The sequence below is a fragment of the Anastrepha obliqua genome, chromosome 3 (assembly GCF_027943255.1).
Source record: "Anastrepha obliqua isolate idAnaObli1 chromosome 3, idAnaObli1_1.0, whole genome shotgun sequence".
NCBI classification, from domain to species: domain Eukaryota; kingdom Metazoa; phylum Arthropoda; class Insecta; order Diptera; family Tephritidae; genus Anastrepha; species Anastrepha obliqua.
In genome coordinates, this window is record NC_072894.1 from 2,478,770 (window position 1) to 2,506,616 (window position 27,847).

At 35.5% G+C, this 27,847-nt stretch overlaps 1 protein-coding gene across 4 annotated transcripts; it reads left to right on the forward strand.

The window, feature by feature from the left end:
* Positions 1–2,675: 2,675 nt before the first annotated feature.
* Positions 2,676–27,377, forward strand: LOC129241776 (zinc transporter foi). Of its 4 annotated transcripts, none has more exons than XM_054878283.1 (7): positions 2,676–3,078; positions 19,748–20,470; positions 20,533–20,884; positions 21,300–21,469; positions 21,537–22,305; positions 25,065–25,333; positions 25,410–27,377. In XM_054878283.1, exons 2-7 carry the CDS (start codon positions 19,973–19,975, stop codon positions 25,542–25,544), a joined length of 2,193 nt encoding a protein of 730 aa, XP_054734258.1. In that variant the 5' UTR covers positions 2,676–3,078; positions 19,748–19,972; the 3' UTR covers positions 25,545–27,377. The 4 variants fall into 4 exon arrangements, with proteins under 4 accessions (XP_054734258.1, XP_054734257.1, XP_054734259.1 ...); XM_054878282.1 differs by lacking the exon at positions 2,676–3,078 and adding an exon at positions 15,754–16,074; XM_054878284.1 differs by lacking the exon at positions 2,676–3,078 and adding an exon at positions 16,191–16,464.
* The last annotated feature ends 470 nt before the right edge of the window (positions 27,378–27,847 follow it).

The window sequence follows — 27,847 nt, forward strand, 5'->3', positions numbered from 1 at the left end:
GAGTTCGGCTGTTCTCTTTGACAAATTTCCTTATCGTACAAGGTCATTGAAGTCGGCTTGCGTTACTAAATGCGGCACTGCAGTCCCAAGTTCACTGGGTGTTGGTACAAATTCCGATACTTCTGGTTCCCCGCATCTCGCATTCGATGCAAGAAATGTTGATAGCATTGTTGGAGCTACTGTTGGTTCTCCATCCCTTAATTCGGGAACATCATCAAAAATCTCCATTGAAGCCGCTATACGTTCTTCTGGTGAGTACAGAACCGCTGGAATAATCGATTCTACATTAGCGTAGCGAATTTTGTTGCGGCGAAAGTATTGGTACCCTTTAGTTTGAATAAAAGTTACGCAAAAGTAGCACAGTTCACTGCAGTGCTCCGTACGTGGTAGCCAAATTCTTGGTACAGAGTACTTTGTTGTTGACCTTCCATCAGTAAACTTGCATAAATTTCTATAGCAATAGTCGCACACGACTTCCAGAGTATACCACAAGTAAGGAACATAAGCAGTCTAGAATATTTTCTAAAACGAATTAACCACTGTTTTCGTAATATTTTTAAAATTTTTACTTGGTGCGAATAAGCCACAAACGTAAAAAATGTTATTTCGAGTCGGGCACTGCATTTTTCGTAAGATGAAATATACAGAAAGACGTTTTCGCGCAATAGACCTTAAAACAATTGTCAAAGTATACGTCTCCTAGTAGCGCCACTGTCAGATGATCGGAACTTCCGGAACTGTAACAAACACACAAACGGCACAGAGTGTGTTGTATGAAACAATAAATTAAAGGTTAATAAGTCGTTTAAAAATTTGGAGTCCCTTCAAGTTATGTTTTTTCAAGTTATGTTAGAAAAAAAATTCAAGAAAATCTGAGAACTGATAAATTTTTTTTTTTTAATTTTACATAACAAAAACATTTCCACGAGTCTGCCTGCAGAAATTCAGTGCAATTGGAACACGGAAAAAGGGTTAAAAATTGATCCAAAGTTTTCACACAGGCGGACTACGAGCTCTATATTTTATACATAAAAAAAAAAACATTCTGACGTGTACATGAAAATCGCCGATACACGTGTATTTTTATTTTTTCTCCCCTTTCCGAAAAAGTATATTTGTTCATTTTTGTAACGCAGTGTTATTGGCACTTACACCCTTTATTTGTGTTTGGCCGAGTTCCTCCTCCTATTTGTGGTGTGCGTCTTGATGTTGTTCCACAAACGGAAGGACCTTAAGCTGACTCCGAACGGCAGATAGTGACGCACCAATCCAATCGGATATCATGGTGAACAGATTTTTAATGGTGTGGCCAATATCAAACCGTTAGCCGGCTTCCAGCGAATTTGACAGAATCAGTTGATGGGGTACTGAATTAGTTAGCAAGGGGCCGCCACTTATCCTGCATCAGAATCATGGTTTTCTCGCTTTCATATATTTTGTCTTAAAAATGTTGCAGCTCTCAAATTTTGAGCTGCCCCAATGTATTTTGATCACATAGAAACTTGTACCAGCCAGTTCATAAAACTGATTCTTTAGTCATAGCAACAACATCCTTACAAAAAGAAAATATGACATGCCACAATAATTTTGAATTTAAATAGTAAGACCAGTCATTTCAGTGGTCTGGTAAATCTAGTGTTAAAAGATTTTATATAAAATTTTTTTTCCTTGTATTAATCAATCACTGCTGTTTTCTTCGTAGAAATTCGTTGTTTTTGACAACAATAATAACATGGCGTTGAGGGAGTGAAGTCATTTATGTCGTATGTTCATGTGCTTGTTTTGCTTCAAATGTCAAAAAATAATATAAATGTACTGTAATCGAAGCAATTTCGTGGCACTTGAGAAGCTGATTTCGCGATTTTATGTTTTGTCAAAGCTACCTGCTTATTCCTCCTGTTTTTGTGTTTACTCACATTCTCAGAGCACAAAATTGTAAAAACATAATACGTGTCAATAATGATGGAATACAAGATTGCGCCTTCCGAATTCGCTGTGACGTCTACACCGCGTCACTAGAAAAACAACATTTTTATGTATTTCAATGCAAAAATTTCAATCAGAATATAAAGAAATATATGAAACAACTAAAAAAGCAAGTCAATTTGATATTCAATCCACCAAATCTTAAGAAAAAAGCAAATTAGCTACTCTAGTAACAACACCTTGTATAGATTCGCCCTGCAGCACACAACAAAATTTCCCAACGCATATTGTTGGGTGCAAGTGTTCCCTGTATTGTCTGTCAAATACCCTCTATAACAACAATGATTCAGCAAGTGCACAAACCATTATTCACACTTCTTTCTAATATAAATATATTGTCATTTCACTCTCGCATGCTAAACACTCGTGCTTCCGTTTAAGCGTATAGTCATCGCATCATCCAGTGTTGTATAACATTCCATTCGACAATTACGGACTTAACAAACAGGTTAGTGCTTCTATAAACGTGCAAAATATTTAAAGCAAAATAATTTCATGTTCATATCCTACGACAATATCAGCGATTAGTGTGCTCTTCTAGTTTTAAAGAAATATAAGGCTCTCAAATTGGAAAATGTACTACTAAAAATAATAACAACGCAACTCTTTGTTGAAAGTGGGACCCTGTGGTGTGCGAGTTGTGGCAAAATCTTTGAGTCCGCAATTTTAGTAATTACAATCCGGTTCGTGTGCGAACTTCGTTTTATTTAATAATATATTTTTATGTTTGCACTAAAATCTATATGAAAAAACTTGTGAAAACCCCGCAAATTATATTTGGGGGAAAAATATTCGCCATTGATGCTCTTGAATTGCATCGAATACAAAGGAAATATTGTTGAGGATATTTATTGACAGTGAAGCAGACACCCGGGATGTGCCTGATGTATCATGTAAAAAGTGCATACTACCTGTAACGCCTTTTGCTCCATTCGTCGGCAATTATAATTGCTCTTAAGTGGGAGATATACATATGTATGTGCTCTTGTGAATGCAAAAATTTGCACTTCAAGGTTCTCATTCCACCAACGATTTCAGCTTTTGGAAACTGCATTATTCATGAGAATACTACACTCTAACTGCACGTCGAAGGTAATTAGATGGTTCCATTTCTATGTATCGAAATGTGCGTGCTCCTTATAAATTAAAAATAAGTTTCCATACGGCGCCAAATTGTTTGTGGTCCACAAAACAACACGGCTACGTTCCACATGGAGATGAAGGAAATGTTTTCTATCAGAGATAAATGCCGGTTTACGACAGTCATTTCGTTTAAAGTGAGGAACATCATTCAGAATTATCTTGACAATAAGCCTATATAAAACTCATAAGAAAGTGTTATTAATAATTTTTGGTCACACATTTGATCCGTCCGACCCTCGCCGATATAGCACTAAAATGAGATGCAAATAGTATGCTTTATTCATTGGTAGTGCATGTTCTGAATTCTAATCAGTGAAAATGTAAACAAATCTTGAGGGTTAAAAGCCGATATATAAATTGAATCATTGAATCATTTTCTATAATATTTTGTGCGTTCTAAACTGCGATGTATGCATATTATTAGATCCTTAAAAAGATAAAAAAGTATTACAAGATGATCGAATGGAAATGTTCACTAAATGTACTGTAATCTAAATAGGTATGCGGATAATTTACGATTTTCGTCATTTTCGATTACATTAAAAACATGTGGAAAATGAAATGGTACTATTTTTAAAGATTGAATTGAAGGGTGCGGGCATGGGCAGAGAGCGGGGAAGAGCATGAGACCGATTGCATGTTGTCGCAAATGTTTCATAAAACTATAAATAAATCTACATAGTTTGGAGGACGGATATTACGTATGTATCAGGAATACATGTGTGTATATACATATACATATGTGAGTAGTTACAATAAATTGTTTAATTTGTTGATATCTTTGTAAATTCGGCAGTTCTAAAAACTTACATTTTTTGAATTCTTGCTCATATTCTTGTTCTAGTTTACTGTTGCCCAATTCAAGTATGGAGTGATAAGAAATATTTGGGAACGAATTACAACCAATTACGCATATAATACCGAATGTTATCTATAGAAAGTGATAAGATTTACTACATGAATCAATGTGTCAAGTTGTGATTTATATTTAGTAGGTAGTTCATATCGATTCAAGAAAAAAGTTAGCACATGCACTTAGGCAGAGCTTGTCAAAGTTGTTTTCGATTTAGAAATATATATTTAATTTAGTAGGTACCAAAAACAACATCTTTTTGTGTGGATACACATAAATATGCTTACTTATTAAACATTTTGTTTCACTTATCGTTATGTATTCTATTGAGAATCTTACCGGTTCAGTTTTACAGTTTTATCATGTGACTATCTTCAGCAGCACATTTGTAAGTTTCCACGTGCCGATTCAAATTGCTATCATTTAACTTGTGAAGTTATCACGCTTGAACTCAGTGCTATCTTGTATTTAAAAGCTTAAAATTATATGAGTTATGAATCAGTTTTCAAGCAGCTGGTTATTAGTTGTGTTTTGTTGACATTTTCTCAAAGTACAAATTTAAATATTGTATGTAATATGATAAAGTGAAGGCATTTTGATTGTAAGAATGCCATTACATTTCTGGATTACATATTTGAAATGCATCGGCGTAGAGTTTGTTTCAATAATAATTAAAAATTTCAGATAGCAACAGCCAACACTTCTATTTATAAACTAAGCATTTTTAGTTGTTGAGTTGAAAGTCCACTTCATTTGAATAATTTTTTCTCTAATAATACACCTGAATGACGACTGTGATGTATGCCTGGGATCGCTGTCTTGTTCCATTTAACTGACAATTTCAAAAGTTATTTTTGTTTAATTTATATTTTAAAAATTAATTTACAAAACATATTTTGGAGGTTTGACTATTAGCCTATTTGTTTCTGAAGAGTATTTATACTTCGTGCTGCAGGTAGACTTTCGTAAATGTGTCAGTTAATTTTTCAGGTATATCATTTGCAAAACCATTTCCTATATTTTACAACGTGTTTTAGTTGTCTGAGAAACATTTCAAAATAAAATTCAGGTGCGTCGGAACCCTTGCCCACATTTTTAGTTACATCACTCAACATAATTACATATATCCTATTAAAGTTCAAAAAATGAGCAAAAAAAAATTGCAATTTGCAAATTGTTGCATAACTTTTGAAAAAAATTAAAAAAAAAAATCTGTCACGGGAAAACTTAACCAGGGCAACTCTGAAGACAACGCATATCTAATTTTTGCTTTCTGATTACCCAGGTGGAAAAACCGTGACCAAAATGGAGACCTGTTTCGTTTGGAGGTGGACGTCTTCAGCGCCATTTCAAGGTCGCGGGTGTTAATTTTTTTCAAAGTCAAAACCATTTTTTAAAAGCCAAGACATGTACCTTTAAAATAAAAAAAAATTTTGTTTTAAATTTCACAGGATTTGTCACAATCAATCCCCAAAAAAACCCTTCATTTCAGGGCCTCGAGACCAGAAGACCCCCTTAAGGGGGGAGCCTGGTTTATAAGGTAAAAAAAATCAATTTTTTTTTCGTTTTAAGCGATTCTTAATATATTTCAGAATATTCACACAAAGTTACAGAGCCTAATTCGCAATATTTCCGTAGATACAAAGCCAAAGGTAGGCGAGCGTTAGGTAGTTACGCTGTGACCGGACAGTTATAGTACAAACTTTATCTTCTTTTCTCGACTTTTCATTTTTATGATTTCTTTGAATTGGCGTACATGAATGAAAAAAAACGAATGAACCTTTTGAAATGAATCATAGCTTGTTCCCTTAAGTATTAAATTCTCTTCTATTTGAACTAACAAAATAGAAAAAAAAATTTCAAGATTTTTGTACCAAGTTGAAGTGAATTTTTTTTTATAGAAAGGCATTTTTTTCTTTAAAACCACCAAAAAGTTGAAATTTTGGAATTTCTCTCAGTTTTCTTAGTTCATCTAGAATAAAAAATCATGATAATTAGAAATCCATTTGAATTTTTTGCTTTAGATAATAATTACGAGTACGAGGTGTATCTTGTACGCCAGTTGGAAACTCCTGCGTTGCAGCGCTCTACTAATTTCTATGTTAGACATTTTTTTCAACTTATTTTAACCAGTGCAAACATTTTTTATACTTTTTAAATGTTCATTAAAAGATAGAAAAAACTTTGCAGTGCTAAATTAATTTTTTCCTTAAAAAAAAAGGTTGTCTGTAAAGTCGATTTACTGACGATAGTTTAACGTGACAACGTCATAAGAAAATATTGATGGAATGGTTGCAATTTTCAAAACAAAATTTTAATTTTATTTGTTTGATAGATATTTTGTATGGATATAGAGGAGGAGGTAAATGGAATTGCAATGGAATAGGTCAAGTTACATTTACACAAACGTGAAAAATGACGAAACATTTATCAAATTCATGAAAGATATCTTCAATTTCGATTGTGCATCAGACGTTAATAAGTCAACAACACTAAGAGGCACCATCATCGATTTGCCTTTTTCAAGACACTTTACACTCGAAACACTCCCTTTCATTTCCTACTTTTTCTATCATCGTCCTATTCTCAACAGAGAAATGGTTCATTACCATGCACACAGGAAGAAGGCATATGCAAATACACAAGTATGTGAATTTATATACAAATGCGCATATACATACATATACATTCATATACATACATATATATGCTCACTCAAGTAGGACAGAGCCAGATGTCGAACGTTGCCGAACGCGGGGGCCGATTGTGCTCGTCGTTCCGCGCTCTCGCTTGTAGTTGAAGCACATTAGCTTACAGTTGCTTGCGTACTGAATAGATTCGTATACAGTATAATTCCTCTTAACCGGCTTCGCATTAACCGGTCGACGGATTAACCGGCCTGCTTACAACAGCCGAGCGCAATGCAATATTTTCCAAGAAATTCACCGGCGAGGCGATGCAGCTGGGATTCCCCCGATATTACGGGAGATCCCGGTGAAGTAAACTATAAACGATGTTAGATAGGATTTTGTCGTTTGTCGTTTTCATCAATTTGGTTTGTTTTTGCTGTGGGTACGGACATAACATAGTTCTTTCCTTAGCAATGAGTGCAAAGCGTAAACGAGTTGTGGTTTCGATGGATACACGTTTAAAAGTGCTAAGGCGGATTGATAATGATGAATCCGTAGCGAAAATGTGTGCAGAATTTAATGTTGGAAAAAGCACTGTAAATGACTGGCTAAGAAATAGGCGTTCCATTGAGGAGTTTTGCTCGAAAATGAAATCTGATAGAAATCTGCGTAGCCGTTGTACGAGAAAAAAACCGATTTGCGAGGTCGTCGATGAAACTTTGTGGATCTGGTTTCTTCAGGAACGTCGAAGAGGTACACCGATTGGCGGCCCAATTTTGAAAGAAAAAGCTTTGGCTATCCACCAGAAGATTAATATTGGAGGTGACTTTGACTTTAATCGATGGAAGAAGCGACACGGAATTCATTTCGCACATGTAAAAAATGCTTCTCCATTTTTTTATATGTATGTATACAATATATTATACAAGTACACTTCGGATTAACCGGCCAAAACGGCAACCGGCCAGGTATGCAGTCCCGAGGTGACCGGTTAAGAGGAATTGTACTGTATTTGATATGACTTGTATGCATCTTTACATATAGATTTGTTCTTTTTGAAAATTGCGCGAAATTGTATATGTATATGCATGTTTATATACATATATTATATTAGTATACAACATATCTTATAAGGTATATGGTAAATATTACCATACATTTTTTCCTTTTTTAATAATAATAACATTAAAACAACAGGTATTATTAACAAACTTGGTTTTATTTTAAATTCTTCAAGTAAATAATCAATAAGAAGGCATATGCAAATACAAATATTATACGTGAATTTATATATGTACATATGCGCATATACATACATATATACGCTCACTTAAGTAGGAGAGAGCAAGATGTCGAACGTTGCCGTTCGTTTGCTTTGTCGTTCGTTCCGCGCTTTCGCTTGCAGTTCATTCAAGGTAACGACAAATGAGCAAGGTAACGACACATTTTTTCGTGCGTGCAGCCGGCTAAATCGAATTATAAGACGTTATCACGTCAAAAAAAAATCGCAAAAAGATGCAATTTTTAGACCTCATAAACCAGGCTCCCCCCTTAAGCCGTTACCTCCAGCTGACGTTTTGCAGGGATATTTTTTATTTGATATTTTTTATTGAATTGCCTTTGCCGTTACATATGTATGTACATACATAATGCCCCTGCCGTTTATATATGTAAGTATTTTAATTTCTATTCACTTAGACGTACATATGTATGGATGTACGAGGTGTGGTAAAAAAATAAGATGAGTCAAAAAATTGTTGACAAGCTTTTCGCAGGTCGAGAAGATGTGAATGACGATGTTCGCTCTGGATGCCCCAGCATATCAACAACCGATGAAATTGTTGAGAAAGTGAATAAAATTGTTATGGAGAATCTTCGAATCACATTTAAAAACGTTGCTGAGAATGTCGGCATATCGGTTGGCTCATGCCATGCAATCTTTTCGGAAATTTTTGCGCATGAAGCGTGTAGCAGCGAAGTTCGTTCCGAAATTGCTGAATTTTTACCAAAAATAACGTCTCATGAGCATCGCTCATGAATTGTTGAATGACATCAATGATGATCCAGATTTTCTTAAAAGGAACATAACTGGTGACGAATCATGGGTATATAGTTATGACATCGAAACTAAAGACTAATCGTCACAATGGAAGAGTTCAGGAAAGCAAAGACCAAAAAAAGCACGCAGAGTTCGATCAAATTTCAAGGTTTTACTCATTGTTTTCTTCGATTACCATGGCTTAGTCCGTATGAAATTTTATAATAGAAAAACTTTATTGATGAGTTTGAATTCCATTAATTCTACCTCTCTCAAATGCAGATATCGAGAGAATTGGTAAACCTCGTCCTTGAATTTCTTTACAAAGGCCTCGAATGACCTTTAATTTTCCAACTCGCCAGTTTAGACTTCAAATCCGCTGAAGTTAAAAATTTTCAATCAAATCCTAATTCTGATATATTTATTTAAAAATCGCTTCTTGGAAAGTGTGAAAGTACTTTGTTTCACTAACAATCTATTAGCGATTCAGGAGCTGAAGGCGAATATAGAGAAGTTATTAGTGAAATGGAGTTAGAACCATCATCGAGATCTTGAAAATCTGGGAATGGGAATGTTTGGGAATGGAAATAAAAGGAATGTTTGTTTTGAATAATTCAATAATACTCGTATACCGAAAAAATTGGCTTTTGCTAGTTTTTTTGTATATGCATAAATGCACAAAAAAACAAATTTATTTCGAATAAGTAATTTAGAGATATTCTCCGATAATGGACAAGAAAGCAGAGAGAGCTCATAGAATATAAGTGGACTAGTCAAACGCGAATATTTTATTACACTTCGTCCTTCTACTTTGTATTTTTTCACTGACTCAAATTATAAAAATGCAAGTTGGCTAGGTTCATATTGCAAACATATCGCACACCATGCAAAATAACAAAGCCACAATAAAAATGCTTAGCCACAAACTGTAACGGCGAAGCAAAGCCTCGATGTCAATCGCAATGCTGCTTCAAATTTCAGTAGAGTTTTAAAAAACATAAAAATATATGTATGTATGTATATACTATGTATGTACAAACGTGCACGCTTATGCTGGCACTTGGGTCAATAGCTTTTTCGAGCGATTTTGGTGGAAGTCAAATTAATGTGCTTAGGTTGGAATGGAAGAGCACTGCTTTAATTACACAATTTTTTGTTATATATGCATACATATTTATGCATGTACATATCTATACGTCAGCATTATTATACATAAAGTTGGATGTGTATGTGTTTGCCTTTTTGCCCAAAGGCAAGTTAAATTTTAAATGCGGTTTATTGTACTTGGCTACAGTTGACTGATCAGCTTTCAATAATATACGGCGTATATATTCTGTATGTCCATACGTATGTATAAATGTACATATATTATTTGCAAATGTATTAGTGTAAGGGTGTGCCTACCCAGCAAACATTTAAAGTGTTTCCTATTCTCGAAAGAATTTCGCCTCATATGTCGACATAACGAATGAGAATAGGAAAGACCAATTCAACACTCCTACTAAGACAATATGTAAAATAATATAATATGTGTATATATACATAGAGTATAACAGTTAGAGAAAAGAAAATGAAAACTTTACAGCTTTGGCGCAGGGCGGAATGAATGCGACATTATTGCGAGAGAAAAAAACGACATTTGTATTTATATATATATATTCTATAATGATGTGACGATTTTCATTATGGACGACTCAATCAGTATACAGAATAAAAGCTTTCTCAATAAGAAACATAATTTGTTCTTAGTTTGGAAAAATTGTTAATTCTTATACTATTAAACTGCACGTATACACATTCTTCACATGTGGTACTGTGTCGACCCACTAATCTTTAAAAGCGGTCTAAAATATTTTCTTTTAGGCGAAAGAAAGACATTTTATAAACTGTAAATTCCCTTGAATGGCTTTAAACGAACGTATACCTGTAAACGGCCATATTTCTCTGATTTTCATGAAAATTATTTAAAATGAAGAAGTCAATATATTTTTTTCAAAATTGGCATACAGTTTATTTATACATTAAAATAATATACACTTTTTTTTATTTTAATCATTTAAAATGGCGGATGTACACTCAATTCTTCCAGGAAGGTCGCAGCGGGGCTTCTCAATCGGTCACGTCAGTGACCTGAATACAAAAACCAAACATTTTTTTGTTTATTAATGTCATAATTTCTATATGAATTAAACAGAATTGAAAAAAAAAATCGCGGAATAAAATGCTTCAAAAAAAAAAAAAAGAAATTTTGGGGAGAATTTTCCTACTATTTTTGCTTCGAAATAATTATTTTTTTAATTCGAAATATTATTTAATGTAAATTCACATAAAGATGTGTGCAAAATTTCGGGGAGATCGGTCAATAACTTTTCGAGTTATTGTGTACGCCAATTCGAAAAATATAGTTTTGAGAAAAACGCGTCTAAAGTTTGCGTAATTATACCTCTCCCAGCGCTCGAACGCAAAGAATAGGTGGTGACTCTATTTTGACGATCTATAATATAAGAAATACTTAAATTTACGTTCTAAAAATTTTTTGACATATTCTTAAAGGATTATGTTAACATTTTATGAAAAAAAACATATTTTTTGATTTTCGAAATTTTACAGGTATCTTTCCCGTTTAAGCAATTTTCCCCTGCACGCCATCAATATTCGTGACTAAAACAATTTCGTCAGACAGTATCAATCACCATGTAAAATTGAATTGCAAATAAGTAGGCAATAGAAGGAAAAGAGTAGAAAAAATGGCGAGATAGATTATATAATATATTAAATATATCATATATATAACCAATTATTTTGTTTGTGTAGTTCGTATAGGTTTTTTTGCTTTTCTGTTTAACTAATTTTTTTATTTTTTATTAACGATTCTTATTAATTTTTTAGAAGCGTTGTACAGTTGGACCTAATATGTATGTAAACGGATAATAACACTGCGTTACAAAAACAAGCTTTTTTTCTGTCCTATGAACCAAATATACTTTTTCGGAAAGGGGAGAAAAAATAAAAATACACGTGTATCGGCGATTTTCATGTACACGTCAGAATGTTTTTTTTTATGTATAAAATATAGAGCTCGTAGTCCGCCTGTGTGAAAAACTTTGGATCAATTTTTAACCCTTTTTCCGTGATCCAATCGCGCTGAATTTCTGCAGGCAGACTCGTGGAAATGTTTTTATTATGTAAAATTAAAAAAAAAAATTTTATCAATTCTCAGATTTTCTTGAATTTTTTTTTCTAAAAAAAAAAATTTTTCTAAATTTTCGGCATAACTTGAAGACTCCAAATTTTTAAACAACTTATTAACCTTTAATTTATTGTTTCATACAACACACTCTGTGCCGTTTGTGTGTTTGTTACAGTTCCGGAAGTTCCGATCATCTGACAGTGGCGCTACTAGGAGACGTATACTTTGACAATTGTTTTAAGGTCTGTTGTGCGAAAACGTCTTTCTGTATATTTCATCTTACGAAAAATGCAGTGCCCGACTCGAAATAACTTTTTTTACGTTTGTGGCTTATTCGCACCAAGTAAAAATTTTAAAAATATTACGAAAACAGTGGTCAATTTGTTTCAGAAAATATTCTAGACTGCTTATGTTCCTTACTTGTGGTATACTCCGGAAGTCGTGTGCGACTATTGCTATAGAAATTTATGCAAGTTTACTGAGGGAAGGTCAACAACAAAGTACTCTGTTCCAACAATTTGGCTACCACGTACGGAGCACTGCAGTGATCTGTGCTACTTTTCCGTAACTTTTACTCAAGCTAAAGGGTACCAATACTTTCGCCGCAACAAAATTCGCTACGCTAATGTAGAATCGATTATTCCAGCGGTTCTGTACTCACCAGAAGAACGTATAGCGGCGCAATGGAGATTTTTGATGATGTTCCCGAATTAAGGGATGGAGAACCAACAGTAGCACCAACAATGCTATCAACATTTCTTGCATCGAATGCGAGATGCGGGGAACCAGAAATATCGGAATTTGTACCAACACCCAGTGAACTTGGGACTGCAGTGCCGCATTTAGTAACGCAAGCCGACTTCAATGACCTTGTACGAGAAGGAAATTTGTCAAAGAGAACAGCCGAACTCTTTGCATCACGCTTTAAGCAGTGGAATATAGTGGCGGCTGATTTTAAAATAACAGCCGCTCGTGATCGACGTAGCAGTATTCCATATGACGAATTTTTTAAATTGCACGAAGATCGGGGAAAAAACCTGGCTTATTGTTGTGATATTGATTCGATGTTTGAAAAAATTGGTTACCGTCATATTTCAGAAGAGTGGCGACTTTTCATCGATGCATCGGTCAACAGCCTAAAGTAGTGCTGCTTCATATCGGTAACAAACATCCAGCTGTCCCGATCGCATATGCCACCAACCTCAAAGAAACATACGAAGGCATGGAATTAATATTACAGCTGATAAACTACCAAGAGCATAATTGGAAAATATGCTGCGATCTAAAAGTGGTCGGATTACTCATAGGTGTTAAGCGTGGATTTCCAACCCACCAGTGCTTTTTGTGTACATGGGAAGGTCGCAAAAGAGATCAGCAGTACACTGAATTTAAGTGGAAGCCGCGAATTTGCTACAAAGTAGGCGTAGAAAGTATAGAAAATCTACCATTAGTGCAGCCATCTCAAATCATTTGGCCATCACTACACATTAAGCTCGGTGTCGTATCAAATTTTGTTAAAAAACTGGATCGTGGGGGCGAGGCGATTGCAAGTTTGCGCAATATTTTTCCGAAACTGAGCGGCGCAAAGATTCATGCAGGTATTTTTTTACGAAGGCTTTTAGTAACTTTATTTTTTTAATGATGTGTATAATTTAAGGTGTTTTCAGTGGTCCGCAGATAAAAAAAATAGTTGCGAGTTATGAATTGCCTATGGCGAAATGGGCATATTAATGTCGCTAAAGATCCATTTCCTTCACAATCATTTAGATTGTTTCCCTGGTGATTAAGGAGCTTGTAGCGATGAACATGGCGAAAGGTTCCATCAGGACATTGCGGCTATTGAAAAGCGCTTTAAAGGACAAGACATTACGCATATGCTTTGCGAATACTGTTGGTCTATTTGTCGCGATACTGACACAAATGCTTACAAACGCAAAAATAAAAGGCCTAAGTTTCTTTAAAAGCATTAAAATGTTTAATGTAACAATTTTTAATTTTAATATAATAAAATTAATAAAAAAATTCGGGGTTTTATATCTCTGTTGTAATGCGGAGTGAAATACCTTTCTTTTGATACCCACATCGGCATATCTCATGCAATTTTTTTTAATTTCGAACAGGTGGCAACCCTGTGAAACATTGTCAGTGGCAACACCTATGTGAAAAGTCTAGAAATGTGATACACTATCTGTGTGCCCAATTTCATTCAAATCCGTTAAGCTAATCCTGAGATCGTGTGGCTATACAGATATGCATACAAGAATTGCTCGTTTAAAGTTATAAAATACAAAAAAAATATTGTGACGTGTACATGAAAATCGCCGATGCACGTGTATTTTTATTTTTTATCCCCTTTCCGAAAAAGTATATTTGGTTCATAGGACAGAATGTGTGTAACGCGGTGTAATAAGCAATTACCATTTGATAATTAAACTTGTATTATGAAAGCATTTTACAATATAATCGAGATAAATAAAGAGCGCTCTGCTTTAATATTTTCCATTTTTCCATCTCACATTTGCAAACTCCTTCCGTGTTAGCTCTACATTAATATCCCGTACCGCAGCAGGGTATGTATAAGTAGTACATATTCTTCAAGTCGGTTTCTGCGTGCTGGTCTTCCTCAAATGTGTATCCAAATACTTATGTTTTTTACAGTTTTTGCTCATACTTATACAATTTATTATAAAACGAAAAAACATTTAATCGAAGAAATTGCACAATTTAAATAAGTTTTCTGATTTCTTCAATTAATTAATTTAAAACTATTTTTTCAGCCAGAAAAAAAAATTGAATGTAGAAGTGCATACCTTACTTGAAATTTTATCAGTCCTTTGAATATGTGCTGCTGGGTAGTGGTAAATGCGTTCATCTGTACTGAGTATGCATTTTGATGTTCAGCTTGTCGCTAAAAAGATGTTATATTTTATTTTAATTTCATTCAGTTATGTGAATTGAATTTTTAATGAATTTGATTACATCAAAGGTATAGTCAGTTGCACTTGACCAACTAAACAAATACTCGCAGAGAAATTTTTTTGTATTGGCTTACTAATTGATAGCCACAGCCCGTGTTGATTCTCTATGTTGAGTGAACTTTCAATTGAATGTTATTTCCCTTCTTACATACGCGTACAACTGATTCCTTTCAGAGTCAATAAACTAGTTTAAAAATCAATGAACTACATATGTGCATATGTACATATTTATTTATAATCAATATTCCTTGATCAATTTGTTTTAATTGCTACAGCAGACGGCTGGCTATTTATTTTTCGTTTCCCTTCCACGCTTAATAACTGCTGAACGCCAACCAGATCAGCTCGGTTAAGCCATTTGTCATTATTTATTTGTGTTACGAAAAATATGTAACAATTTGTTTTCCTACAAATTAGACCTTGACCTTGGCTTATGCGGGTGGACCGACCTTAAACAGCTTTGAAGTTCACACAAATATATGTATGTATGTACAGTAAGGAACCATTAGTTGCAATTTCTTCTCTTTCTTCCCTGTATTTAACTGCAAATGTGTTGGCATAACGAATTTCCTTAACAAGGTGTGTTGTGCGGCAGTTTTATTTATTATGTCGATAATGTCTACCGAAGTTTTGCCAACTTTGTTCATGAAAACGGTTCAGCCTTTGCTGCAGTATTTGGTGTTTTCTATTGAAATACTGAGTTGGTGTTGATTATGGAGTAGATTTTTAAGGCTACGCTCTTGCTGTATATTTCCGTTAATCATGTGCATACTAATATACACATGTGTGTGTACAAATTGAACACAATTACGCATTTCAATTCGCACGCCCACAGCCTGCTTGCTTATTTAGTACTTTTATGAAGTTTTTGGCGAATGTTTTGCAAGTTTTATCAATACATTACATGGCAATTGCTTAGCTATACTAACATATATACATACATACGTACGTACTTCTATATCGGCAAGCGAATGCCAGTCAACAGCTTAAAGGGAATCTAATGAAAAATGCCACCAAATTGAACCATATAAGCAAATAAAACAAGCCACTGTACAAAATGAGTAAAATAGCTGGTTTTTGGCGCTATGTAAAAACTGCTGACTAAAATATTAGTGGATTTTTGTGGTTCGGCGCATTTCGGCATGGGCGCCATACTCCAGTTGTGCAGTGTTCGGTGCCGAGTAAATAATAAGCGTACGCATGTGTCGAACAAGCCAAGCGTTCATTTGCACTTAGTTTGTTTTGGTTTCTGTAAGGTGTGCCTCAAAAAAAGTTATTGACATTAGCTGGTGATATAAATATTTATTTGCCCACTATGCATTATGAAATTTGAAATATATTCTATTATGTATTTACTATAAATATTTGTTGTCCCGCATTAAAACCGCATATTTTGTATTATTGCCAATTTGTTTGCTGCCGGAGCTTTGCCGTTTAGTCACGCAAAATAATTGCGATGCAAAATGGATTGAAATTGCAATCCACTACCTAAATGTGGGAGTTCTGTGTCATTATATTACGCTGTGATTATGTGATGTGGATTAGCCACAAAAACCTTTTGCGTCTTTTGTTAAGGTCACCAATAGCTCAAGTACAGTCCTTGAACTGAAAGTTGACATTTGACGTGACATTGGGAATTTGAGCAGGTAAAGGGCCAAAGCCACGATCCGGAAGTTTATCGAATATTCTGTTACATAGATAATCACGAGACTGTCTTACATGCTTAGTCGTCAGTTCATTTAGTCATGAGTTCTGTTACAAGTTGAGTCCGTTATGGATATGAAATTATAATAAATTTTTTAATGAAGTTACTTTTATTTAATCGTGTTATTATTTAAAAAATTGAATTTTCATTCGAAATGGTCAAAATTGGTTCGAATTTTTCAAGTAAACTCCTGTTAAAAAGCAATTATTTTTATTGTCAAAATAGGTGGTCTTAACCATCACCAAGTGCGTATGCGAAAACTCCTTCCCAAAGAGAGTGAAAAGTAAAATAATAACGAACGCAAAATTTACCATCACTTGCGAAAACTGGTAGAAGAACAAATATCGGCAGAGTTTGTTTACACATTTTTGTGTTGTCCAAAATTGTATTACCATAAATAGACTTTATAGGCCCACGTGTTTTGTTTTGTTAAAATTTCCATTTAATCGTTCTATTATCTATCGACTATAAATTGCAAATTGCTAACCTGCGCAAGTCAGACAGCACGCAGAAGCGCACAAAAGTCAAGATTTCACAAAATTTAACGGTTGCTTTCAGATCACGACATACAGAATACAAAGGTGACGCCCTTCTCGTACCGCTATTGCGCTATCAGTGAAATTAATATAATCGCTATGTATGTGATATCACACCAGTGCAATGTATTGATGTGTTGTCTGTGTCTTCTTGCATTCTCGTTCGTTCATTTTTGCATTTCTCTTGCACCCATGGGTCGTCAACCCTCTCTGATAGTGGCAATCTATCATTCTTGCTTTCGATCCTATGTTTTCTTATTGGATAATTTTTGCTGACGTCTATTTTGAGTCGAAGTCAAGTGTTATCTGAATTTTTGAGTAATGGATAATTTTTAGTACTATCGAACGCCTACTTGCAAAATTTAGGAGTAACTATTACCAATGTTTTTGCTCTCGAACACAATGAATATGTAGTGTCTAGTTTATATTATTTACGGTTTTTCGTTTTGTTTTTTTATACAATTTAAGTAATTACCATTGTTTGTTTGTCCAACTACTAGCGTCGATTAACCCAATCATCTGTGTTGTATATATTTTGTGTGGTCAGCCGGAGTGAAATTTCCCGCCATTGAGTTGTTTATAGGAAATGATTTTTAACAAAAGCGGTTTGCTATTAAAATTTTATTTCCGCATCTCAGTCAGTATCGATCTAGTTCGATGCTCCATTTATTGTGTATTTAATGTAGGTACCTAATACATAATAATCGGTTGCGATTAAGAATTTTCCGATTAATCTATAAATATGTATGTATGTGTATATATTAGGGCTTTTACTATTCGGTTAGTCGAATACTCGAATTATTCGAAGACCATATTATATATGTATAATACACAATTTATTGGGTGTTCCTATTTGTTAACGGCCCACCACGTATTTGGCACATCATGTGCTTATAGTCTTAGAACTTTTTAAAAACAGCCAGACTCAACGTCTAAACTTTAATTCAAAGATGTTTAATTACTTAAATTTGGCACAAATGATGAACCTCCAAAAATAGGTCGAAAGTACAATAAAATTTTTAAAAATATTCTGGTAGCACGCAAACTTTTGGGTAAATATGTGCATCCTGATAAGGACTTAATAAAATTTGCCCCAACCTGGTACACGTGTTGCTCGCCGCCTCAGATAAAAACATTATTGAGATAGGATAAAACGACGCACACTTTTTATATCCCTAAGACTAAATTCCCGTCCATCTCTCTGATGTTACAAGCTGTAGTGGAGACCATGCTTCTCACGTCATCCCGTCCGTCGTAGGACTGACGTTGCTGTATGTATATAAACCCGCAAAGGAGTACCGCTTGCTGTTATAACAACAACATCAGCAAACATAGTATCAAATGCATATTGCGGATAACTATTTTCGTAGGAGGCATACTCTAAAAAAAAAGTGATTTTATTTTTAATCTTCCATTTAAATAACTGGTGCTACCTGATTTCTAAAACTAATTTTTTTATGGGTGAATTATATACTTGAGCTGTTTAGTGGGCCACTTACGAATCCAACACTGTAAATTCAACAGATGATATCTCAGAGACAAATCTCAAATTTTTTACGTATCAGGTTTAGGTTTTATAGATTTAGAAGGTACTTTTAGATATTATTACGAAAAAAATCAATATTAAGCGGGAATATCTCAAAATTCTGACATGTTGCTCACTTTTTAAAATTGCTTTCGGGTTGATGGTTCAAAATTTGCGTCGGCCCGTATAACCGTTCAGTTGTGTGAACTCAGCATGCAGCGTAGATAAGAGCGACGGGTATTGCCATTCAGCCCAAAATGCTTTTGTCAACACGTCTATAGAGCGCATCCCCATCGTTCCAATGAAAATATTGAAGCTGTTAAGGAGCTGCTGAAAGTCAAAATATCTGGTATCGTCGCGGAGATCAGCAGCTAACCATAATTAGGATCATCATAAAGAGAATTCTAAAGCAAGGTCTCCAAATGTTCCCATACAAAGAGTAGTTGACTCGAAGATTATAGGAAATAGTAGAGTCGCGTCGCTCGCTTGATTGATAATCCATCGAAGTTAACCCGTTAGGCAATGGAAAAAAGGCGCTGCTATAGGACACCAACAAAGCATTGTCTAGTCACTGTTTGTTCGACAGCAACATATTCAAGATGTATATAGTAAAAAACGTTCAATACTCAAAGAAAATATATAATAGACTACTATATTTCCCAGCTTTCAGGGTAGCAACAACCTTTGACAATGCGCCCCATGTAATTTAAAGAGCTCAACCAATATTCTATTGATGTAGTTTTCAACATCGAAGTGATTTCCAATAAATCTTACATTCGAGATTCAGCTGTTCGTTAACAGCTGAAATTGAATTAATTAATCTCTAATGCTTATTGAATGAAGAGTCTGTTTAGGGCAAACATCGTACAAATGTTCTGAAGTATGAATTGTAGAAGTGTAAGTGCACAGACTATTTGTAGTTGGGTTGTGTAGGTTTCGTATTAATTGTTTTAAATAAGGAAATCAGTTCAGAGTAAGTGGTCACAGTTGTCGGTTCATTTATGGTCGAGAAAATTGCCAAGTGGGATGTGATTACTCGCCTTATTCGATATGTATTTGTGATACTGACAAGCGCGTTTGCTAAATCTTATAAGAACTCTATTTTTTTTTAGTTATTTTTTACAAAACGAAATTATGATTTTGTTCTGATTTTCTGATTGCAGGTAACAAGTGGGCATGCGCGTCGAAAAGCAGCACATTCGGATTTAAGTTCAAACAAAATCAAATAATAATATAAGTACATATTAAACAGTGTGTGTGTGTGTGCAACAATAAAAAAAGCGTTGATAGATCTGTGCTGTGCACAGACGCTTAATCTGTTCGAATTGGAGAGTTCAGTGAAATAGTGTGGCGTCCTACATCAAGTATAGTTAAGGATAAGCATAGCGATGGCTCGCCACATAATGGCAGTTTGCGTAGTGTGTCTACTCTGCGCCGACCGAATTCCTTGTCAGGAGCACGTTGCAAACGACTACATAGCAAAACGTGTAGACGATCCGCAGCCGCATATCCAATACCAGCAGTTAAATTCCAGAGTCTACGAGCGGCGCGACACGTTACGTTATGGTGATCAATCTATTACTAGAGATGGAATTGATATTGCAACAGCCCGGAAATTTACTGCGAACAACGTCCACAATAAACCACATCGACGAAAACGTCATGCTGGTCATTCTCACGATCACGCACCTCTTTTGCATCAGCCAGAAATTACAGCGGAGTTCCTGCAGCATATATTTGATGAGTATGGCCAAGAAGCCGATGGCACTTTGACGGTGGGCGAGTTCCAGCGAATTCTTAAAAAGCTCGGTCTGAATCAGTTGATTGAAGACCCCGTCGATCAGGATACAGTGGAGGATAAGGAAAAAGCGCCCAGCAATGAAACTGTAAGTATAATAAATTATTTTTAGTGAGCTTTGCTGCGACTCATTCCCATCTCCTTCCGTAGTGTGTGAACGATGCAGCACTGGTTCGTCATGTGCAATCACACAAACCCTCCGAACAAGGGCACCACCACGAAGAGAGCGTGGTGGATTGCAGTTTCAACACAAGTGATATTAAAGCTGTTGACTGTCTGCGCGCGCAACTACAACAAACCAAAAGCAACGCAGAACACCAATATGGTGCCAATTACACAGTAAGCAAGCAGGATATGCTGCATCTGTGTCCAGTATTGCTTTACCAAATTGTGTCACCACTGGCGAGCGAGCGTATGGGATGTATAAATTCGTCGCTGTTGGCCCAGCTCGAGGGAGTGGAAACAAGTATAATCGAAGAGAAAAAAGAGGATGTCATGCACGGTAAGTGCAAGTCTTTGCATGCAAAGAAGCATTTTAGAGTTAGCGGATAATTTTGTGAAAGCTCTTTTAGGTAACTGTAAACCGTGATATGAACCGATTATTTGGAGATAACCCAATTTAGTTCGTGCTAGTTTCTTTGTTTTCAAATATTAATTGTGAATGGCTTATAAATAAAATGTGCGCTCTAAACTATAAATAAATTATGTGATCTCTTAATTGTTTTAAGCCACTTAACCACTTTCAAAAAAAAAAAAAAATAAATTGCTGAGGTATAAAAAGTATTTCTAAAAATTGTTGTGAATTTATAAAGCGCATAGTAAGTGGCATGAATTCTTTTTCCATTAATTGAATTTTAAAATGCCCCTTTACACATACTCACAGATCTAGAGAAATGATTCGACTATTCAAATTTCAGTGTGGATTTACGCATTTATTTCCGTTTTCGCCTGTGGCATTTTGGGTCTGGTTGGCGTGGCTATCATACCGTTTATGGATTCGAGGTATTATAAATATATTATTCAATATTTGGTAGCACTGGCTGTTGGAACTATGACCGGCGATGCGTTGTTGCATTTACTACCACATGTGAGTAGAAATACCGAAGTTTTGGTATATCGCGATTCTGATTTAAATGTCATTCTTATTTTCACAGGCTCTAGCTGGACAGAGCGAGAAGAATATGATACTTAAAGGCCTTGCGTGCATGTGTGGCATTGTTTTTTTCTACATGACCGAGCATGGCCTTACGATGATTTCGGAGTGGCGCAAACGCATAGCCAAGAACGATACGACACAACAGTCACGCGCAAAGGTTGTGCGTGATCCTGATTCTTCGGTCAATAATTCAGTTGCTGGCGATAAAGTTTGTAAATCCAAATACAGCTCCTATCCTTATTGCTATGATGAAATCGCGATGGACACGAAAAACGATATGCATTTGCCTGGCTCGAAATTGAACAATATTTCTGATTTGTCTAACGACTTAATAGGAGTTAGTCATAACGCGGAACGCAAGCGCAACGGGAAAGCCGACACAGAGGGAAACGAAGCTGTGGCGCAGTCTCTAATACCTGTGTGCCATCACAATCATCAAGATCGTCATCAGCAGCAACACCACATTCATCTGCCTGATAGCAACACAATATCCACGGATTTGGATGGGCATTCTGTAGGGGGAGGTGATGGGCATAGTCACGCTTTGACTTACAACCCCACGGTGGCGACCAATGGCAATGCTAAGGAGCGTTTTTTCGCCAGCGATACATTTCCAACCGTTATATTGCGTGAGCATGAATCATCGCATCATGGACACAGCCATAAGCACGGGCATGTGCATTCGCCTCCGGAATCGCTGAGCGCCGTTGTCTGGATGATTATCATGGGGGATGGCTTACACAACTTTACTGATGGCATGGCAATAGGTGCGTCCTAGTTGAAGTATAACACTGAATTTAAAATCAAACTTGCTTCCGAGAACGAAGGCAATTTTTCAGTATTTAAATATCTATTATGCAAATAATATCACAAAACAAATGCTGTAGTTAATTTCAAGGGGCTTGGCCTCATATTAATTACATCTGACATTTTTTATTTTTTTTTATATAAATCTTCACTGCCTTTGCAGGTATGCTACTTTTCCACTACAAGCGTAAACCTGAATGTAGATTTTAATTTCAGTGCTACACTTTGTCGGTGTTAATACACCGTGCGACAACAGAGTATGCAAATGCATATGCAATTTTTCCTGGATGTAGAGTTGATTTTTGTCAGGTGTTACACAGCTTAATATGGGCACATACATATTCATATATATATATATACCTGTGTATATTCAAATCAGGCATAAGATGAGAGCCCAGAAAGAAAGAGAAAGAAACTTCGGAGTGCACATTTAGAATTGCATTTTTTTTTATATATCAAGGTTAAGTTTAATATAGAGGCTTAGGTGTTGTTGCCATACCCTTCGTTGATATTTATAATAACAAAAAACGTTTTGCTTTCTTTCTGATTTTATCTTTAATTAATTTGATAAATACGATTTAGTCTTTCAAACAAACCCTGGCGCATGTTATGTTGAGAACCATATCATATATAAGTATATATATTACATTGTTTTCACGACACCATGGTGCAGATCCAACCTGATCAACTCCTGTTAGGGGGAGATCAAATATCTTGTGTGTGCGGGCAACATTTCTCTGACCTGGGCTTCAGAACATAGGAACATAGAGGGAAATGAAAATGCCAGGAAGGGGGGGCCGACTAAATTGGTCTCAGAGATCTCCTACCCGGTCATCATCACCCCCTGACTGTTGTTAAAGGAGAATTGTACAACTTATTTCTCAGGAAAGCGCAGAAGAGATGAAGCCGTTGGCCCCAGTACAATAGACCCTGGGGATTCCACATCATTCAATTTCCAAACTCGTAGTTTAACGGTCATTGGACGATCGGCACACACGCAGAAAAGCTAGGTTTACCATTTAATCCCCCCTTGGAAAAGTTGTGGGGGCTTTTCAGAAAAGTAGACTGTTGAGCACTTCTGATGCTGATTTCTTTGACAGTCTGAGGCAGTGTTCCAACCTAAATTCCATCAACCTTCTCCGTTACATCAACTGCTCTGGCTGGTTGTAGATATCTGCCTGTTGAAGGTCTCATAATGGTATTAAAACGGCGCTTTACTGGTACTAGTGCCAGACTGGTACTTCAACCATTTCAACTACAGGGTGGCTGATGAAAGCCGCTACCAAAAAAAAAATTGAATAACTTTTTTTCTTTTTAAGTTATCTGTTCCATTTTTGTTTTAATTTGCAGATTGATCTTTAAAATTTATTAAAATGGATAACTGGGACACGCAAACAAGAATTTGAATAGTCCGCCGCTATCACGCACTGGAGTCCGTAGTTTTGGTATAGAGAGAGTACAGGCGGATGTTTGGCGGCGATCCCCCGAGCAGATGGACCATAATGAGACTGGTGAATAATTTTGCTGAGCAAGGAACAGTCGCAAGAAAGCCTTATCATCGAAACCCACCAGTTCGGACGGAGGAAACGATCGCTGCTGTAGCTGCAGCTATACAAAGCAATCCAAGGATTTCAACAAGAAGCTTATCTGCTCAACTTGGTGTCAGCCGACAGCCTTTGCAAACAATAATGCACAAAGATTTAGACTTATTTCCCTACAAAATTCAAATGGTTAACAAACTGAATGCAGCAGACTTGCCGATTCGGAAGAAGATCCTGCAAATGGTGGAAGAAGACCAAAACATGTTAAACTGCCTTTTCATGTCTGATGAGGCCCATTTCGATTTAAACGGCAATGTGAACAAACAAAATTGTCGAATATGGAGTACTTCTAACCCACAGATAATCCACGAGACGGAATTGCATCCTCTTCGCGTGACAGTGTGGTGTGCGGTTTCTTCACGCTGCATTGTCGGGCCTTATTTTTTTGAAGAAAATGGTCACACCCTTACGGTTACTGGAGACCGTTATTTGAAAATGCTGAAAGAATTTTTCTATCCAGAACTACGCCGAAAGAGAATTCCTTTCAACTCTGTGTGGTTTCAACAAGATGGGGCAACGTCTCACATAGCCCAGACTGTTATGACAGAGTTGCGACGAAAATTTCCCAGTAAACTGATTTCAAGAAACTCCGAATTTCGTTGGCCCCCCAGGTCGCCTGACCTTACTGCACCTGACTTTTTCTTGTGGGGTTTATGTAAACAAGAAGTTTATAAAACAAAGCGAACAAATTTGGATGAACTAAAACAATCCATTCGGGCAACAATTGCGGCTATTCCTGTCGCAACTCTCAAAGCAGCAATGAACAACTTTTTACTAAGATGCCGCACTTGTGTCAACGAGCATGGGGGGCATTTAAATTCAATTATTTTTAAAACTAGTTAAGCTACATTTAATAAAATTTAATGACCTTCAACTTGAAAAAAAAAATAAATGAATTCCATACACTAAAAAAAAAGTTATTTGAGTTTCTTAATGTAGCAAAATTCATCAGCCACCCTGTACTTGCCTACATTGCTCTAATCGCAGCGAAAGAAAGTCAAAAACTCATTATAGGCCTCTGTGGAATTTTTGCTCGGAATGTGCTAAATATACTAAATAAAATACTAATCACTAAAAATATATTAAATAAATTATTTATAAAATTACATTTATTTCAGGTGCTGCATTCGCAGAGAATATTGCTGGTGGCTTCTCGACATCGCTGGCGGTTTTTTGTCATGAGTTGCCACACGAACTAGGCGACTTCGCGATTCTTATAAAAGCAGGCATGTCCATCAAATCTGCGGTATATTACAACTTATTAACGAGTGTACTTAGCTTCATTGGAATGATAATTGGTATTGTTTTCGGACAATCGCCAAATGTAGCCCAATGGATGTTCGCTGTTGCTTCTGGTCTCTTTATCTATATTGCACTGGTGGACATGGTAAGTAGACCCAAGGCCAATGTGCCATTTTAAAGTGTGCCAAGTATATTTGTTTAATTCGTGTGACTTTTAACAGATGCCTGAATTGTCATCAGCTCACAAGACACCGAAACAATTTGTGCTGCAAATTTTCGGCATGTGCACCGGTGTATTCATAATGCTGCTAATTGCATTGTATGAAGAAGATCTGTTAAGCCTGTTTTCTTCATAGTCAACCACTTCTGCCCAACATAAGCATTAATAGTGTATAATAGATGGCCGAATGATCTTAAAGCAGACAAAAACTCACATGCCATACACACACATACGCACATTGAATGCGACAAGCTTACAACTTCCACCACTTACATGTTTAAACTACTCGCATGCAAATACTGTACGACGTATTGATGTTTACGTCTAAGTATCTGGAAAGCTGTGGCATACTCTAACTGTAATTTCATTGGATTTGTATTGGGAATTTTCGGAATTATGCCGACAAGTTAGGATTTAATGGAATGTTTTTCGTAATAAGGTCATAATTTTTCGGCTTTGCATCAAAAAGGATGCCATTTTTTATGAATAATTTATAGCGATTATGTCATAAAAGCAAGTGAATAACTTTAGTCTTAAGCGAATGAGAAAGTAGTTGATTAAAATCAATTGAAATGTAAACTGCGGAATTTAACATTTTTCCGCGTTTTTGCTAGGGTACTGCATTCTTTATGCAAGATTATATCATTGTATATATATGTATAATTGTAGGTGCGCAACAACACCAAAAATGTATTTTGGTTTATAAGTGGAAGAAGAATACAAAGCAAAATACAATCTAAAAAATGTAGTCAAGCAATTGAAGCAAAGTTTTTTACTCTGTTAAGTTGCGGAATAAAATTCACTAGCAATTATATTTTGTATACTATTTTATACACCTACAAAACAATGTACTAAACAATGTAAAAAAGTCTTGCAGCCCTTGCAAAATATGTTATTTAAAGCACGTAATTATATCCATAAACATAAATAGTAACTGAACAAAAACACTGTTATAACACTCACGGTATATTATGTAACACTCAATTATACGCACTGTGTCGTAGTTTAATTCGAAGAGTATTAAGAATATTTTTCAAAAACCTATGATTGAAATTGCCCTTCTGGCGCGAGCCGGGAGCACGTAGTGTCAATTGCATTTTTACAAAAATTAAATTCACTACCATTTAGCAAAAATGTTCATCATTATAAATATTTTTCAATTTAGTTATTTTTATAACTTCATGCACTTTTCACATCTCACACCTCATTATTTACTGTAGGTAGTATCGTATTTTTTTAAATTAATTTTGTACTTAGCTTGGCTCTCAGCTCACTGCTGATTAAGTATTCGTAATAGTTTTAGTTAAGTTCGATTTGAAATCAATAGTTAAAACATTGATGTGTATTTCATAATTTACATGTATTATATATTGAAAGAACTTAAACGTATGTATTTGTATACAATCAAGCAATTTGGCAGCTCACTTAAGCATAAAATATTAAATAAAAATAGTTAAGCTTTCCTAATTTACCAATATTTGTAGTTTTATATGCTTATCAGAATCTTTTCAATGCATACATAATTATTTGTGTTCAACAAAACCTACCAATATTTGAAAACATGCAAAGGATATCCTATACGAGGTGTAACTGTGAAATTTAAAGAATGAAAAATAACGAATACAAATTGTGATGTTTACCTTTAAAAGCATAGATTACAAAAAAGAAAAATGCATGAAATAATTATAACTATGAAAGTATAGACTATAAAAAACGAAAAATTCATGAAACAATATTAAAATATTGTAACTATAACTCTAAGAATATTCTGGTATTAAAGAAGCAAAGCATAATAAATGGCAAAATGAATGTTTTCTACTACACCTGCAAACAGTAGACTTCCTAAGGAGTTATCTAATTAAGTTCCAAATTACGGTATACGAGTACATACTTATATTATATGTATATGAATGAATGCACGTTTGTAAACTATTAAGAAAGTTGAATAAATTGAATTTTCTCGGCGAAATGTGATTTTTAAAAGGAATACATACTTATACGAGGGAGTCATACCGTATATGCGCAGATGGCTCCCTTACAGTGAAAACTGGTTTGACCACTTTTTATGTAAGAGATTTTCATAAGTATGGGGGACAATGACGGCCGCCGTAGCCGAATAAGTTGGTGCGTACGTTCGATTCTCCGTGCATGAAACACCAAAATGATAGAAAAAGTTGTTTGTAATAGCAGTCGCCCCTCGGGAGGCAATGGAAACCTCTGAGTGTATTTCTACCATGAAAAAGCTTCTCATAAAAAAATAACTACCTCTCGGAGTCGGCTTACAATTGTATGCCCCTCCATTAGTGGAACAACAAGAAGCCGCACGCCGCAGAGGAGGAGGAGCTCAGCCAAACACCCACAAAGGGGGTCTAAGCGCCAATTATATTTGTATATGGAAGACAATGTAAACGTCCACTTGTGAAGAAACCCCACATGACA

Coding starts and splice junctions, on each gene's coding strand:
- LOC129241776 (XM_054878283.1), top strand. CDS start 19,973: ATGGCTCGCCACATAATGGCAGTTTGCGTAGTGTGTCTACTCTGCGCC. Junction 20,471..20,532: donor AAGCGCCCAGCAATGAAACT/GTAAGTATAATA, acceptor CTCCTTCCGTAG/TGTGTGAACGATGCAGCACT. Junction 20,885..21,299: donor AAAAGAGGATGTCATGCACG/GTAAGTGCAAGT, acceptor TTCAAATTTCAG/TGTGGATTTACGCATTTATT.